Source organism: Spodoptera frugiperda, chromosome 17, assembly GCF_023101765.2.
Source record: "Spodoptera frugiperda isolate SF20-4 chromosome 17, AGI-APGP_CSIRO_Sfru_2.0, whole genome shotgun sequence".
NCBI lineage: Eukaryota > Metazoa > Arthropoda > Insecta > Lepidoptera > Noctuidae > Spodoptera > Spodoptera frugiperda.
In genome coordinates, this window is record NC_064228.1 from 2,264,949 (window position 1) to 2,280,859 (window position 15,911).

At 34.8% G+C, this 15,911-nt stretch overlaps 1 protein-coding gene and 2 long non-coding RNA genes across 21 annotated transcripts in view; 2 read left to right on the forward strand and 1 right to left on the reverse strand.

The window, feature by feature from the left end:
• Positions 1-10,517, forward strand: part of LOC118268738 (uncharacterized) — a 242,283-nt gene extending 231,766 nt beyond the window's left edge. The window contains exon 4 of the long non-coding RNA XR_007706139.1: positions 9,902-10,517. This is a non-coding gene — a long non-coding RNA (uncharacterized LOC118268738). The remainder of the gene's footprint in view (positions 1-9,901) is intronic.
• Positions 1-15,911, reverse strand: part of LOC118276662 (serine/threonine-protein kinase MARK2) — a 203,074-nt gene that overhangs the window by 9,493 nt on the left and 177,670 nt on the right. For 9 of the 18 annotated variants that reach the window (XM_050699704.1, XM_050699700.1, XM_050699699.1 and 6 more), the window contains 9 exons: positions 15,291-15,415; positions 14,519-14,618; positions 12,659-12,778; positions 10,829-10,902; positions 6,911-6,976; positions 6,127-6,272; positions 5,169-5,363; positions 3,911-4,020; positions 3,309-3,417 (listed from right to left, as the gene is read on the reverse strand). In XM_050699704.1, coding sequence (XP_050555661.1) covers positions 3,309-3,417; positions 3,911-4,020; positions 5,169-5,363; positions 6,127-6,272; positions 6,911-6,976; positions 10,829-10,902; positions 12,659-12,778; positions 14,519-14,618; positions 15,291-15,415 — 1,045 coding nt within the window. The remainder of the gene's footprint in view (positions 1-3,308; positions 3,418-3,910; positions 4,021-5,168; positions 5,364-6,126; positions 6,273-6,910; positions 6,977-10,828; positions 10,903-12,658; positions 12,779-14,518; positions 14,619-15,290; positions 15,416-15,911) is intronic. The other 9 variants (XM_050699705.1, XM_035595077.2, XM_050699691.1 and 6 more) reach the window with 8 other exon arrangements.
• LOC118281088 (uncharacterized) lies at positions 7,638-9,871 on the forward strand. 2 transcript variants are annotated; one of them, XR_007706146.1, is made up of 4 exons: positions 7,638-8,471; positions 8,519-8,739; positions 8,995-9,217; positions 9,357-9,871. It is a non-coding gene; the product is annotated as an uncharacterized LOC118281088 (long non-coding RNA). The 2 variants fall into 2 exon arrangements; XR_007706145.1 differs by having other exon boundaries at positions 7,639-8,471; positions 8,552-8,739.

Here is a 15,911-nt window from a genome sequence, read left to right on the forward strand (position 1 = left end):
TCATGCTTTGGTCTAAGAACTACTTGGTAAAATGGGGGAGGGGGGGACTTGAGCGCGTTGACCGGTACTGAGTGCGAATCGAGACGAACGGGAGGTAGGTAGCATCGTGCATCCCCTGCGTTGACGCGAGTATATCAAAAATAAAAAATAAAAAAGAGCTCGGAATCTTTAGAGGGAGACAATTTCATCTTAAGAAATAATAATAATAATAAAATAAAAAATGATAAATAAACACATATAATGATTCACACAGACGAGACATTACGAATGGGTTAATAGTGACAAGTTAGAGACAGTGTGCCTACGGTGTATTATAGAATTATTTACAACAACATAACTGATTAAATAATAAAAGAGAACGTAGAACGTGAACGGATACCTTGGAGCTTGTCTGATTGTGTTTCTTTTTTAATTTAATTGTTGTTAATGCAAGCGAAAGAAAATTAATATAAAGAGTACACAAGTGTTTGTAAAATATTAAGAAATAGAACAATAAAAAAACATTTAACATCATCACGAACAAATTTAAAAAGATACATAATGAAAAAATAATATGAAATCAAAATCCACAACAAACACAATCAAACGTAGCTCCAAAATCACTATTCAATAATAAATAATTCTTTGAAGAGAAAAACAATTTGTTAAACACGAGTCTTTACTCCACAACCCTTTTTATACAAAAAAATCTAAAAAACAAAATGTCCCTTGTTGGGCGCCAACATCTAAGATCACTATTTTAATATACTATACTAGTCAAAACAAAATAAGGGCCACCATGTTTTTTTAGTATTCTTATTAAGTTATTAAGTTTGGGGGTGGGAAAATTATTGAATTTAATTAATTGATTAATTTTTAATGTAATTAACTTAAAATTAATGTTTGGAATAAAAAACAAACGTCAATGTTAATTTTTTAATAAAATAATATTTTTTTCTTAAAATTATGCATGACAAAAAAGGGTTTTCTTAAAAAAGTAAGTTTATTTTTTAGTTTTTTTTTTACTTTTATCAATACCGTGTATGGCCTCCCCTCTTCTGAACACATTCTTGAAGTCTGGATGGCATACTCTCAACCAGGTGTCGCACCGTTTCTTCTGGAATTTGTTCCCAGCTGGTTTTGAGCACATTAATGAGTTGTGCTTCGTTGTGCACAGGCTGATTTGTGTTCCGAACGCTTCTTTTCAACAAGTCCCACATGTGCTCAATTGGGTTAAGGTCCGGACTGTTGGCGGGCCACGGTAACACCTGTATACCAGCTTCGTCTAGAGCTTCCCTGGTGGCTCTAGCTGTATGAGCGCGGGCATTATCGTGCATTAATTTGAATTCCGCACCAATTCTTTGTGCGAATGGCACCACATAGGGTCTTATGACCTGCTCAATGTATCGCTGAGCCGTTACTGTGCCTTCATTGAGAATTACAAGCTCTGTTCTACCAGAAAGTGAAATTCCCCCCCACACCATTACATTAGGACCCCCAAATCTGTCACTTTCATGGATGCAAGCATCTGAAAATCGCTCACCTTCTCGTCTCCAAACCCTAATACGACGATCATCACTGAAAAATTTCACTTTGGACTCGTCTGTGAATAATACCGTGCTCCAATCACTCATGTCCCATTGCTGGTACTGCCTTGCGAATGATAATCGGTTTGCACGATGCGCACTTGTCAATGGAATGCGTACTACGCGCCTCCTAGAGAATTGTTGATCTTCATGCAACCGATTTCTGATGGTTTGGTCACAAACGCGGGTACCCGTCGCCTGCCGCAAGCGGTTTTGTAAGGAGCGAGCGGTAACGAATCGCTCTCTGCGGGCAGTCAGGCGTATATAACGATCTTCCTGTGATGTGGTTGCTCGAATCCTGCCTGATCCTCGTCTCCTGGTGACACTCCCAGTCTCTTGAAATCGATTCCAAGCATTCTGGATCGCACGTCGTGAAAAACCTAGCTGCAGAGCTACAGAACGCTGAGAATGGCCCTCCTGAATCAATGTGATGGCTCTAGTTGTGGTCTGCAGGTCCATATGTCTTCGAATCCTCGGCATTGTTCTCTCAAAATGTTAATTCACGCTTAAACTTAGCAAAGTTTGTCTAATCACGAAGCAATCCAAAGTTGAACTGACTCAAAAGTTAAAAAATAAAGTCTTAAAATAGGGTAAATTCAAGTGGTTAAACAAAACTAACACATTCTACCCACTTAAAAAAAAGATGCAAGTGGTATTGTCGCATTAGTGTTTGTTAACACTTTAGTGAACACCACAAAAAAGAATTAGCCACTTAGGATCGCTTTAAAATTATAAAATTGAGTGAGACTTCAAAATAATCAAGTGGCCCTTATTTTGTTTTGACTAGTATATATGGTATAGAACTATAATTATATGAGATAATGAAATGTGGGGGGTGAATAAACAGGTGTGCGTGGAAAGCTATCGCTAACATCGATGCTTAGCGGGTGACATGAGGCAGCGAGCTTTTTAAAGATCATTTTTGTGTCATTTTTCGAAAAAAAAAAAATTATTTATTCAAATTTTCCTACTTTTAACCCCGTTAACGACCCAAATCTATGAAAAAATTCCATATGACAGTGATATATACTAAAAAAAGACCTACTTTTTTTAAAAATACCAAAAAACTCATTTCTCTTTTTCCAAAGTCGGTAAAAATGACACAAAAATGTCTTTACAAGACTCCCAAGTCTACTAGCGGGCTAGCATCAAGCTGTAGCTCATGGGGACCGCAAATATAACGAGAACGGAAAGTAATATAACATGTTACACCACCGATACAGTATGTTATGTTATGTAATGTTAGTTACAAGATGGAGTAGTGTGTGTGTGATGTGATTGGTTGTTAACATGGGCCCGTGTTTTTATATGGGTGTTGGCTATTAAGTGGCTGTTGTAACGAGGTATTGTAATTAAATTATATTCTTTTATGGCAATACAGCTATTGGTGTTTACACAAAATGTTTTTATTTTTTGTTGAAATGGCACTGCAATTTTATTTAGGTATCTAATAAATTCAACAATTAATTGTGAAAGTATATTTGTTTGTTTAACTTTTACATCATAATGGAATGTTTTTTTTTATGACTTTTCACACATTTCCATTCCCTTGTGAGTGCCACTGGATCCCTTCCTTACAATTTTTTGTAAGTACTATCTACAAATCAAAGACAAACATTATTTTTTTCTCTTTAAAAACCTACAGCAAATTTGAACCAACCGTTACAATAGCCACGTATAGCGCTCCCGTCTCCCCTGCGTGGTGTGAGAGTGAGCGTGTGAGAGTAAGAGTGTGAGACTGACCGTTTGGAGAACCGTGAGGACAGCTTGGAGAAGAAAGATGGCCGCGCCTGGTGCGGGGACCCGCCGTCGCCGTACGCGCCGCCGCTTGAACCGCGCGTGCGGTTCTGACCTGGGAATAGGAAGGAAGAAATTAGAATACAGTATTTGTATTAGAAAATTGAAAACAGTAGGTACTGTGCCTTACATACACAGGATATTTATAGTATTCTCAGTTCACTGGCAACACCAGATTTATATAAACAAAATGCATAAACTGCCATATGGCACAATATCGACTGTTTGTCATGCGTACATTGAATAAATTCACGCCTGATTCATTTACGGCGCATTCCAATAACCTACCTATCGGTAGATTTGCCTACCGGAGGTAGAATTTTGACATAAATGTCAAAATTTTGACATAAATGTCAAAATTCTGAATGCGCAAAATTCGGAATGCGCCGTTAGTTAGTAACACATTCATAAATAAGCTGTAGCTGTCCTTTTGGAGAATTTTAATTTTTAAAAGACCATTTTCTCTGTAATTAATGCATATACAATAATAGCAAAAAACAGAGACCCTAACAGTATGAACATAACAAAGAAAGTTTCCGTCAATTTACCTGAGTGGAAGGTGGACCGTGAGGGTACATTCCTGGGGAACACGAGAGGGTTGGGGAACTCCCTCCGCGCGCCCGTCGCGCCACCGCCAGTCGACACTTGCGAGTTCAGACTGAAATGGAAACACACAAACACATTACAAACAAAATCAAATAAAATATCGTTAAACTCATGGACTACCTCTACTTTTGTGTTCGAAAAAATAAAAACCACAAAAAATACAGTGCAATTTTATGTAAAAAATAGGGATATATATATAAGAAGTAATTATATTATTATAAAAAACATAATATATAATATAGGGAAATCAAAGAAAAAATATGTACATGTAAATACTTATTATAAATTATGTATTAATAATATAATCAACTACCACTACCGCTAACATAGACAACATACTACATATTAAATAAAGTAATAATCAACACAAAAATATGAATATAAAAAAGTAAACCCATATAAATATATAGAAAAAAAAAATGTTAATAGTGCATAAAAACAAAAAAAAAGGTGAACCAAAATCTTTTCAACCAGCAAAATAGCATTTAGATTAGTGCTGCGTATAAGCCGATTGAAGCAAAAAAACAAAAACGAAAAAAATGTCGAAATTAAAAAATAAAAGCGTCATGTACAACCAAAACTCTCCATTTTGTAAACTGCAAAGCGAAATCTGCTATCATGTGAAAAAACACGGATACTGCGATTTCTTCTTTCAAAGAAATAAAAAAAAAGATCTAACGAGAAAAACACCAAAATAAAAAAAGAAAATTCGTTGGAAATGTAACAAAAACTACTAGATTTACTAGCTGCAAGCCGAACCAAACAAAACCCAACTGGAGAACCGAAGCTTGATACCCGTCATGTTACTTTAGAATTGTGTGCCCGGAATTACATCATTTTAGGGAAACTAACACTGATTTTTCTTAAAGAAATTCTTAATTCAGTATCTCTAATCAAAACTACCGATTGAAGAAGATTGACATACATTCACGATCCTCAGCATTGAGGGAACGACCAGAAAGAAAAGAAGAATCAAAACTAGATGGCAACTATTTAGTGTGAGCGCAAAAAAAAAACTACTTTTCTCAATTATTGCGCTATTTTATTTTGAATCGAGACAGCAGGGCTCATCTTTGTCTAACATTCAATGTTACAAATTCTCTAGTTTTACAAAGCTGTAGATATAATTCCAGGCACACACAATGGCAACACATGACAGGGCAGTGAGCCAGCGACAAGCTATGCGGCGGCGGGCTGTACCTCGGGCGCGGCTGCGCGAGGTCCCTTGCGGACGCGTTGTGGGGCTGAGCGTCGGCCCCGAGGGGCGGAGCACCACTGGCGGACGATATCGACGCACTTTTCACATGGGTCTTCGCCCCGGCCGTAGTGCCCGTGGTAGAAGTCGCCCCGTTGGTAGCACTCCCCGTGCCGTTTTTAGTCTCGGCCGCCGGGGCACTGTTTTACGTGTCGGTTAAGCATGCTGTTAGTCCCTTCTCATGCGCATATACATATATATCGGATATATACAAGGATACATACATAATTATATATAAAATGTTACATAACATATGATTTTACTTTACTTTTGTTGCTTTAAAGGGGAAATTCACAGAAAACACAGATATAATTTTATATGAGACATGTTTTAAGACAGTTAACCACAGTAAGAGACAGGACAAACATATTGACAAGTACTTTATTATCACAATACAGAAATGAATAATTTGTTTTAATGTATAAAATGTATAAATTGGGACTGTCACACCAAGGGTTAAGGTACAAATGGTGTTACAGGAATATGGAATAATAATTCTGGAATTCGTGTGAGGAAGGGATTAATCAAGGCGGTGAAGGAGAGCTAGGAACGATAGGAAGGTGTGCAGTAACCCCTTTAAGCTCCTGACCAACGACGCAACAAGTTTTTTCTACCTAGATGTCGCCACTTTCGAATAAAGGCTCGACGAGCCTTAGGGTTTATTTAAAAGTGAAACGAGTATGTAGTCAACTATGCTTCTAAAATGTCTTTTAAACTAATTGCTTTTCAGTAACATCTTTGTGTAAAGCCCTAGGCATGTGTAATGTGTGGTTAAAAATTTGGCACACTTCAATAACCTGATGAATATCAACAGGAGTTTGAATGTATATTATCTTCCTATCACACTTAATGCCTGTTTTGTTCTGTATGGTGTAGTAAAGCAGTATACAAAATAGAATTTACCTGGGCGCGTCATGTGGCGGCGACAGTTTGGGCGGCTGTGGCGGGGGCGCGTCGTAGGCCTGCGCCCTGCGCGCTCCGCCCGTCAGTGTGCGCGACCGGGGCTCCAGCTTGGGGGCTGCGCTGCTTGGCCGCGTTGTGCTTGCCACCTGCACGAGATTATAGCGAGGTTAGTTGATGTTCCAGTTATCATTAATGTGTGTGCTATGTAGAACTTCTATTCTAATAATAATACCAAGTTTTAACATCTACGCCCGTATCTACGTATAAAAAGTAGTTACTATACTAAACGTGTATGTGTATTAAGTTAGAATTTTGGAATGTTGTAGTTAACAGACAAATATAAAAAGTTATTCAAATCGTTAGCAGAAACGTACACGTAAGCGAAATAAATATTTTATTTTATAATATTTTGTTAAGTCAATAATAATAAGTATACAGAAGGCAGTACTCCTCGAAAAGGCACGTATTGTGAGGAGGTTTCTGTCTCTGGAGCCCTAACTACCGGTAGCTTGGACCATGTTCCCGCTACTGGTCGGATTCTATTTTTATATTTTTAAATATTATTTTATTTTGTATTTTGTAAGTAGTATTAAAAATTTTATTTTAGAGGATTTTAAATAAATATAGGTACCTAACAATCTCTACAATTTATTCAGAGATAAAACGAAATTCAATCTAAAAACTAAACTACATAAGGTCGACTTTACAATACGATATAATACTTGTAGCTACACCTAATATGTACTAGGTTGTAAGGTAATATGTAGATCATGTGTTGCTATACCTTTCGTACCTGCATTTGAGCGATCCGCGCCGTGTTCTCCTTGATCGATGCAGAGTCAATTGTATTCTGAAATATTAAAATAATTCCGTTAAATATTAATTACTTAATAATTCCTTGAAAAAGTTACCAAGTTGTTGATCAAACGCATATGCGTACTAAATAAGTACTGGGCATAAGAAACAGATATAGCAATATGTACCTAATGATAATACAATCAGGTTGGATAATATTGGATATTTCAAATTATTATTATCTAAAAAAGTCTTATAATTTAATGCAATCAGATGAATAAGGCACTTGATATTAAGGTGAATGTTCCGATCGCCTTTTCATACATTTTTCGTTCGCGGTTTACTCTCCGTACGTAAACACTTTTTGCACAAAACTAATCACTTTATCACTTTTGTACGGTCAAGAATCTGCATATAACTTTTTGGTAAATAATTCGCATTATATATGGAGAAAAACAGTCTTGAAAACCGTGAAAAATTTGGCATTTCTTTTACTAGTGTTAGTGCAATTTGACAATTTGACACGCTAGATGGCGTGCACCCGATAATGTAAATTTGAAAAATCATTACTAATTTTATAACAATGGTTTTCATTAAAAAACATTACAATAATTTAAAACTAACTATCGTAAACGAATATATAAAACATTGTGGTCGTGTGTGAAAAAAATGTTAGCGTTAGTTATTATTATTGTCACTGGCAACAATAAAAATTTTTAAATTCGTTCGTAGTCAAAATACGATGTTGCCGTTCCGTCGAACATGACCTTTGACACGTTGCCAAACTTATTTAGTACCATCAGATGGTTGACTTGAAATAAAATACATTTCGAAGAGTTTGCGTAGCATTACGCTAGGCTTTACGCGCGGAATTTCTTGTATGTTTTTGATCAATGAAAATTCATTGATTCGAAGTAATATTTCTTGTATGTATTTCTTTCCAATTTAATATGATTATTGCAAAGTATTGTAGTATATGTTGTTTATAAGTAAGTAATTTTATTTCAAAATAAAAATACCTACCAACTAATAAATATTAGCAAGTTAGCCCGTGAGTTTAGCTGGCTATTACAAACTAAAATCCTCATATTAGAAATCACCGATCGATATTATATTGTTTTCTCAGATTAGTAATACAAATAACTTTGGACGGACAAACATTAGTATTATTTGTCACATTATATTGCGTCTGCTACATGAATCCCGCGCGTTCCGATACACTCAAAATCAGTTGAACGGACGGTAAAACAAGTATCTTTAAATTTCTAATGTTATAGTAAATCGAGTATAATTATGTAATATGATTTTATGATTTTATTATGGTTGTTCTGCAGCGATTTTTCAATTGATGTTATATCATAATTTGGGTAAGTAAAATTTTATTGCTATAATTTTTCTGAATTTCGGAACGTATTTAATAAATTCTGTTTTATCTATGGTATGGATATTTACTTTGCAATAATTTTCATGACATGAGACTACATTTTGCTGCAATTACAAGCGATTTGATCTGGTTTTGTTATAATTTCGTTTCAATTTTATGCGAATAGGTACTGAGTTTATAAAAGTAACACAATATTGTCTTGTATATAATTAGTTTTTGTGTATTTCGGATTCCGTTTACATCTAGGTACCTACTATGTCGGGGTCCTACGAGAAAGCTGGCGTATCAACCCCACGAATATTCAGGCGCCCGTAAATCGTCAAAACGAGTGAAAAGCGCATTCAGTTGGATACATGTGGACGACAAGATAGTAAACCTGTAAATTATAACTCAAGTTGTGGCCAACTTCATTGTAAACAAACTTTAGTTTTCAAGTACGTATAGAGTCATCAGTTGTTGAGCCATCTACATGTAAACTTAGAACTCTTTTAGTAATATGCGTTTCATCCCTCTTCTTCACATGACCATACCAAGAAAAACGATTTCCTTTCAATTTTGCTCTATCATTGGATAATAATGTTCTAGTTATGAACAAAAAGCATGAATATTACTATCAAGTAAATTCTATTGCATGTCCACTTTATAATTTATTTTAGCATCTTCTTACTATAATATTAAATCTATTTCAGGTTCAAGGACAAATGCGTGTCAGTAACATGGATAAATGCTACTTCATATGTTTTATTTCAGTCAATGAACCTTTGACTGTTATAGAAGTTTGTCGAGATAATATAATGACTTTATCAGCAATATGATGCCAAAGTTAATACACTTTTTTAAAGAATGTATTCTGCCAGAAATAGTTTTGAGACATGTTCAAAAAAATGCGAAATGTATACCTAGGTATGAAAGGTACACAATTTTTTTTATTTTATTTTATGATTTCCATTGATTTCAATCTATATTATATTTTTTTCTTGTGGGATATTGTTTTCATCCACATCAAAAGTTAAACACAAAATATACTAATTATAGTAATTTTCTTTCGCAGCAGCTGTGTAGCGGTAGTTTCCAGGCAATAATGAAGAAGGAAGAGTGAAAACAACACGACAAATGTTTTTTTTATTGTACTATTATAGTAGTGTGTTTAGAATCTACATTATCAATGTTTACAGTCATATTTTTTTTGATGTCAGAAAACTGAAATGGTGTACTCGTCGTAATGAACATAATGTTCATAATGTGATATGAATACATTGGACCTATTTTAAGGTTTCTGAAAAACAAAAAGGAAAGTTGTTGCTTTTTTATTTCCTTATGTAGTATAGTGATTATGGATGCTTAGATATTCTCAAACATTTTTCCGCTTTGATTGCAATCTATTATTCTGGTTGCCTTGTTTATGAATTATAGTTTTGAATTATTATTTTGAATGAGATTATTTTTTAATAATCAGTCACGTATCAAGCATTCATGTCACATAAATACTTGTAATAATTGCAGGTTAGTATATACATTCTATTAAATAATGTATAAGATAATAAAATAAAACTGTCTTACATTGCATTCTTGACATTCATTTTATTCCCAAACTAGTGACCCGCCCCGTTTTCGCACGGGTGCAAAATTATCAGTTTCCCTACTATAATATACACGTATTATACATATAAACCTTCCTCTTGAATCACTCTATCGATTAAAAGAAACAGCATCAAAATCCTTAGTGTAGAAAGCATACATATGGATATAGGGACAGAGAAAACGACTTTGTTTTATGCTATTTAGTACCTAAATATAACACTACTTATACCTTTTATTTTTAGAACATAATAGCATCAGATGGTGTTCTTTAGTTCCTAATCCCCAAGACATAATTTCTACAGGTACCAGCCTATTAACTTTTAAATGCACGCCATCTAGTGGATAATTTTGAAGAAAGGTTGATTTTAAAGTAGGCGCTATGTCTATGTGTGTATAAATGACTGTAAACAGAGTTGGATATTAATATTTCGCTTTTATGGCAAATCGGATGGGTTTTGAGGCGATAATTTGACTAATTCCGATATAGTGGGATGCCTGATTTTCGCATTTCTATTTCTGTTACTTAATATTGTTCCAATGACACTCAAAACAACATAAAACTGAAAATGTTCAATTCAGCGCCATCTATCGGGAAACGAGCCATGAAGAGCTCGGAACATTCACCTTAAGGCAATTATACAAAAATAGGTCTGTATTCCTTTGGTAAAACGTTTTGTAATTACATAGTGTAGATTCCTATAAAATAAGGAGCCTTAAAGTACGCGTCCACAGGCCCGCATCTTACGCATTCCACGCATTCCGTATAACGTCAACGGTAAGCATCGCATGTATTCATTGCCGACGATGCGGTCCGTACGATGTGGATCGGTGGACGCAGTTGTATGACCTTCTATACAAGACAAACTGAAATCCGTTGCGTGCGATGCGTCCGATGCGGGCCTATGGTCACTATATTACATTTTAAAAACACAAAGTTCTTACCTGTCTTTTAAAATTGGACGTTGTCGTGGTAGCCGTTGATGTGGTGTTATTCGCTGCCGTCGTCGTCGTACCCACTGGAATACAAGCGTTATAATATTTTAAACGAATACAAAACAACATTATGTAAACATAGTATGATATGATACAATGAAACCTTGTAACAACGACATCTATCGAGCGTAATGGTGAAAGTGCAATTAATTTTAATTTGTGATTTACCAATCGTGTGTTTTTGAAAATATCACCCGTTTGACATGCAATTTGAGTTCGGTTGCTTACTCTTGATATATTAAAAGGATTGAATTGGTTCATAATTTCAATAAAAATACAGTATTAAACACACTGTACGTTTTTGTTATGAAAGAGCGGAGTCTCCTAATACAGGCATATTTTGCTTAAAAGGAGGCTCCAATCGCATTTTGTTACCACCATAACTTGTTTGGCAAATAAACGATTTTTTTTTTTATTATTATTATTACTTTACTATTTAAAACAAAGATAGGTTTTATTATAACTTTCGTGAGATCTTATGAGAGATATTATGTTATCAGCTTATTCACGTAACTGTTTGACGAGGAACTCGACTGTGATGAATATGAGCCTCTAGCATGGCTTGAAACTAGTGGACTTCCTCGTCAAACAGTTACGTGAGTACGCTAATAACATAATAATTAAAGAAAGTTTTATTACGTTCTTAAAAAACAAGCATATTTTATACATTTACATATTCAATGAGACAAATATTATTCAAAATTATACCAAGAGTAAAACATAACAATTTCCATACATGACGTGTTTTATTCAAACACACATGTCTGAATTTCAACTAAACAACAAGTGGTATGTGAACCAAATCATGATTATTGTTAGCTTTTGAATTTTGAAAGCGGAATAATGTTAATTACTTAGCAATAAAAATGCCCAATCACCGATATTTATTGGCATTAAATACTATCATGAAAAACATTGCCAAGACAAAAAAAGTATCTTGAATAATTAGCAATGGCAATGATTTTCATGTATATTTTTTGTTGGTGAGTGATTAAAAAATGTGTGAAAATTAGTTACGACAATTTCACGCTAAACATAAGCGACATCGATTAAACTAGGTTTACAGTGCGTTTTCAACGTTACATTATTATTTGAAAGTCGTATAAAATCTAAGGTAGAGAAGGTACTATCGGCAAAAATGTCCTTGCCCCCTCATTGCACACTATAAAATAACATTTTTTTTTTTTAAGTTTATGTAAATAACACTTACTGTGTTATTAATAATCAGTTAAGTAGGTATTTTCGGTGATAGAATAATGTAAAACAAATAAAAATCTCGTGATAATGTCAAAGAGTATATCTTTAATTTGACAAATGTATACTATACAACACTACTTTGACATTAAGCTATCTCTTTCATATGAAACATTATACCTTGTTGCCTGAATAATATCTTTACCTACAGTAACGTTGAAAAAGCGACTGTAAAACGAAACTACTTACTGATCTTTGTAATTATTGTTTGTTTTTGTATTAGAGTAACTACTGACGACTAATGTGTGGAAAAAATGTATGCTGTCTAAATCTACACTATTGTGCTGTGCAGTAATTGTACACGTATAGTAAATACTTATGTTTGGCTGTCGCACAGTGTTTTAGAAACCCTTGGGGGAGAAAATTTTTAGCTAATAGCGTAGTTAATAGGACTAACTACATCGATATACGCTATTAGCTAAAAATGTCCTCCCCCAAGGGTTTCTAAAACACTGTGTATCGGAGAAATTGTTCAGGGACAATATCGTTGTGTAGTAGAGTGTGTGTATGTGTATGGGTATGTACCTTGCGTGCGCAGCCCCTCAGCGCCGGAGGAGGCGCGGCGCGAGGCGGCGGGGCGCGCGGACGCGGAGATGCTGCGCTGCACGCCGCGGTGGCCCGGGGAGCCGCCCGCCGCGCCCGCGCCTACACCACCCCGCCCGTTACACCACCGCGCACAGCCCGGACCGATCACAACCGAACACTCTAACCCCACTCTATCCCTATTCCTTTTTAATACTTTGACTGCCAACAAAAATCAGTTGAAGGCAAATCCTCCGCTAGCGCCGGTCACTTTTGCCCCCCATGGCGTTTAATGTGTTAAACTGACATGGTCTCTTACACTATACGATTGTAGACCTAAATAAACATGGTAAATATCCCGTCTTAAGTTTTAATGATAGTATCCCTATTCCATTTAGTCTAAATTCAACACATTGATATTGTGTCCAACTTTATACAGCCCATTTACAACAATTTTAGAATTCACAAGAACCATGTGACATTTAGTCGTTTGTCAGTTCTTTTCTCTGATCTGAAATATCAGTAAGTATCAAGCGCAGAATCTTAACCTAATTTAGCTGAATTTCAACAATAGAGTAGTCTCATCCACCCTGGAACTCAAATCGTGATACCAAAATTGTTGCTTTCTAACTATAACGACTGTTACATATGTTCATATTTATGACTAGCCAATTTAGTTTATGCCATGATATTTATGTACCCAATCGATAATTGTTCCATTGACAATGTCACTTACAAAATGGATCCCAAGTTAGATTTAATGAATAATCCCATTATGAATGATCCCTAGACATATAATAAAACCACTCGGTTGTGATCGGTTCCCAGTACGTAAAGCACACGATACACAATAATAATAAGAAGCAATAGGTATTACAGAATGACCCTAATTATTATTATAGGAGCAGATATATTAAGACACTGATCGTGGGGTGATTCTTCAAAAAACTTTAACTTTAATTTAACAAATCATTATTATCCCGCGTTATTAAGTATTGTGGTAGCTTATTATCATCCTTATTTTCATTGGATTGGTTGAGAGTAGTGTCACTTGCTCAGCGTAATTTATTGAAAGCAACATTTTGTGTTTCAATCCGCAGAATTGTTAACTTTTGGTTGAGGATAATGATGCTATTAACTATTTGTGTTTTTTTTTTTGAAGAATCACTTCATGATGAAGAAACATCTATAGTACTTTTTGCATAACTAACTGTATTGTAATAATATAATTTTCGTGTCAAAATATCTATGCTCGGACAATACAAATGATAAATAAAGACGCGCTCTATAAAACAGTAGAATGATGACAATGATATAAACCCAGTTAGAATTAAGCTAAGCTGAATCAGTATGGTGTAAGCGCTTTAAAGCGTCTTCAGCTTACTTTCCAGTCTACTGAACTAACCAGATACAGCTGAATGAAGCGCTTTATTTATACTTTGATATTAATATTTTATTTTTTTCCATGGTAGGTGATCCTTGGATTTTGTTGATAGTACTTTTTGTGTTACCATTAATAAATTAATCCCATAGTAATAAAATATTATAAATGCGTATTTTAAGAGCGCCTAATAATGTTATAGGAAAGCAAGTATTTCTTTTTTTAATGTCGCCCCATATTGCTTATGTACACAGCTTTTCCCCTTCGATTTTCAGATCGAAACTTCTTTTTTCACATTAAATTTCCTCGACAAAATCCTACATTCAGATCGGCGATTTTTAAAGTTTTAGACATACTTAAAATATTCATTGCCATTGAAAAATAGGCTTTAAAATTAAGTCACCTAGGATTCATACTAGCATAATTATACTACTATTAAAATATTATATGAGATGGTATGATAGCATATAAATATAGTATACCTGCATGTGCGGCGGAATTGTTGTTGGCCGGAGGCTGGGCTCCGGCGGCGGCAGTGCGGAGTGACAGTGATGAACCGGACCGGCTGCCGTCCGATTCAGGCTGAAGACATACATCAAAACTTTGTTACAAGACGTACTGGTAAATAAGGAGTGTGTGGACGTCACAAGTGAACACGTAAATAGACAAACAAATACATTTATTTATAAAATGTGAGGTATAGAAAATTCTAAGCATTTCATTAACGGCGTTGAAATATCAGAAATTTTTTTATCACTTAGTTAAAAAAATGATTTAGAATAGGGATGATGACTATTACTTATCGAATGCAGATTTTTCACTTTTTCTTCGACATTTGGCGCTCTGATTGGCCAACAGGAATGAATCAACAAATTAGAGCACCGAACGGGCTCTTGTTTCGTTTAACGTAAAGCAAACTCGTACTAAGAGTACTGCACACAACTACAATGTAGAGTGAAACAAGAGCTTGATATTACACTCCAGTAAAATGTCATCATCCCTACACAACCTTAAAACTCCTATACAAAAAAAAAGACAAACACAAAAACTTCAAAAAACCACAATACGGTGTTACCACACTTTACAAAAAAAGAACTCCAAGTATTGCCAACATGTACACGGTTCGATAACACGTAACACGTAAAAATAACAACACAGTGTTACCACATGAAAAAAGAAACATATTTTAAAGGGGTTGCCAACATATAGAAATGAATACACACCGTTCGATGATGTAAGAGGTACAATAATAACCTTGGTACTCACGTCCGTGCTCTTTCTGCCGAGTAGTAAATAAGTAGCGAACACATCGTCGTACTTCGCTTCGGCGAGTGAATACTCGATCTCCTGTCGGTTGTAGCCCACGCACACCAGCGCCTCTGTTCGAAGGGAACGGTACTAATTAGAATTTACACCTTTATTATACAGTCTTTACCTATAAATTACTATCTCATAGGTTAGGAATTAATATTTTAAGTTGTCATGCAGTTAGGTATTTAAAAGATTATTATTGAATTAAAATTATTCATAAATATGACATCACGCCTGTTTTCTTTTAAGTTATAGGCAGATGTGTTAAAGGTTAAACTAATGAAGTTAAGGATCAATTGACATTATCATTTTTAAAGAAATTAATAACTTTTGGAGCTAAAGAGAGAGTCTAAAAGATATAATAGTAATAAATAACCAGAAATATAAAATGTAGATAGATAAATAAGAAATGGAGAGATAAAAAAACATATAAGAATAAGAAAATACTTAGTTTTTCTTTAAATGATAGAAATAGGAATTAGTAATATAACAGGGAAGGAATAATTTGTATGTTTAACATGCGACACGTAACATTAAGAATAACTATTTCAAAATATTTTTACA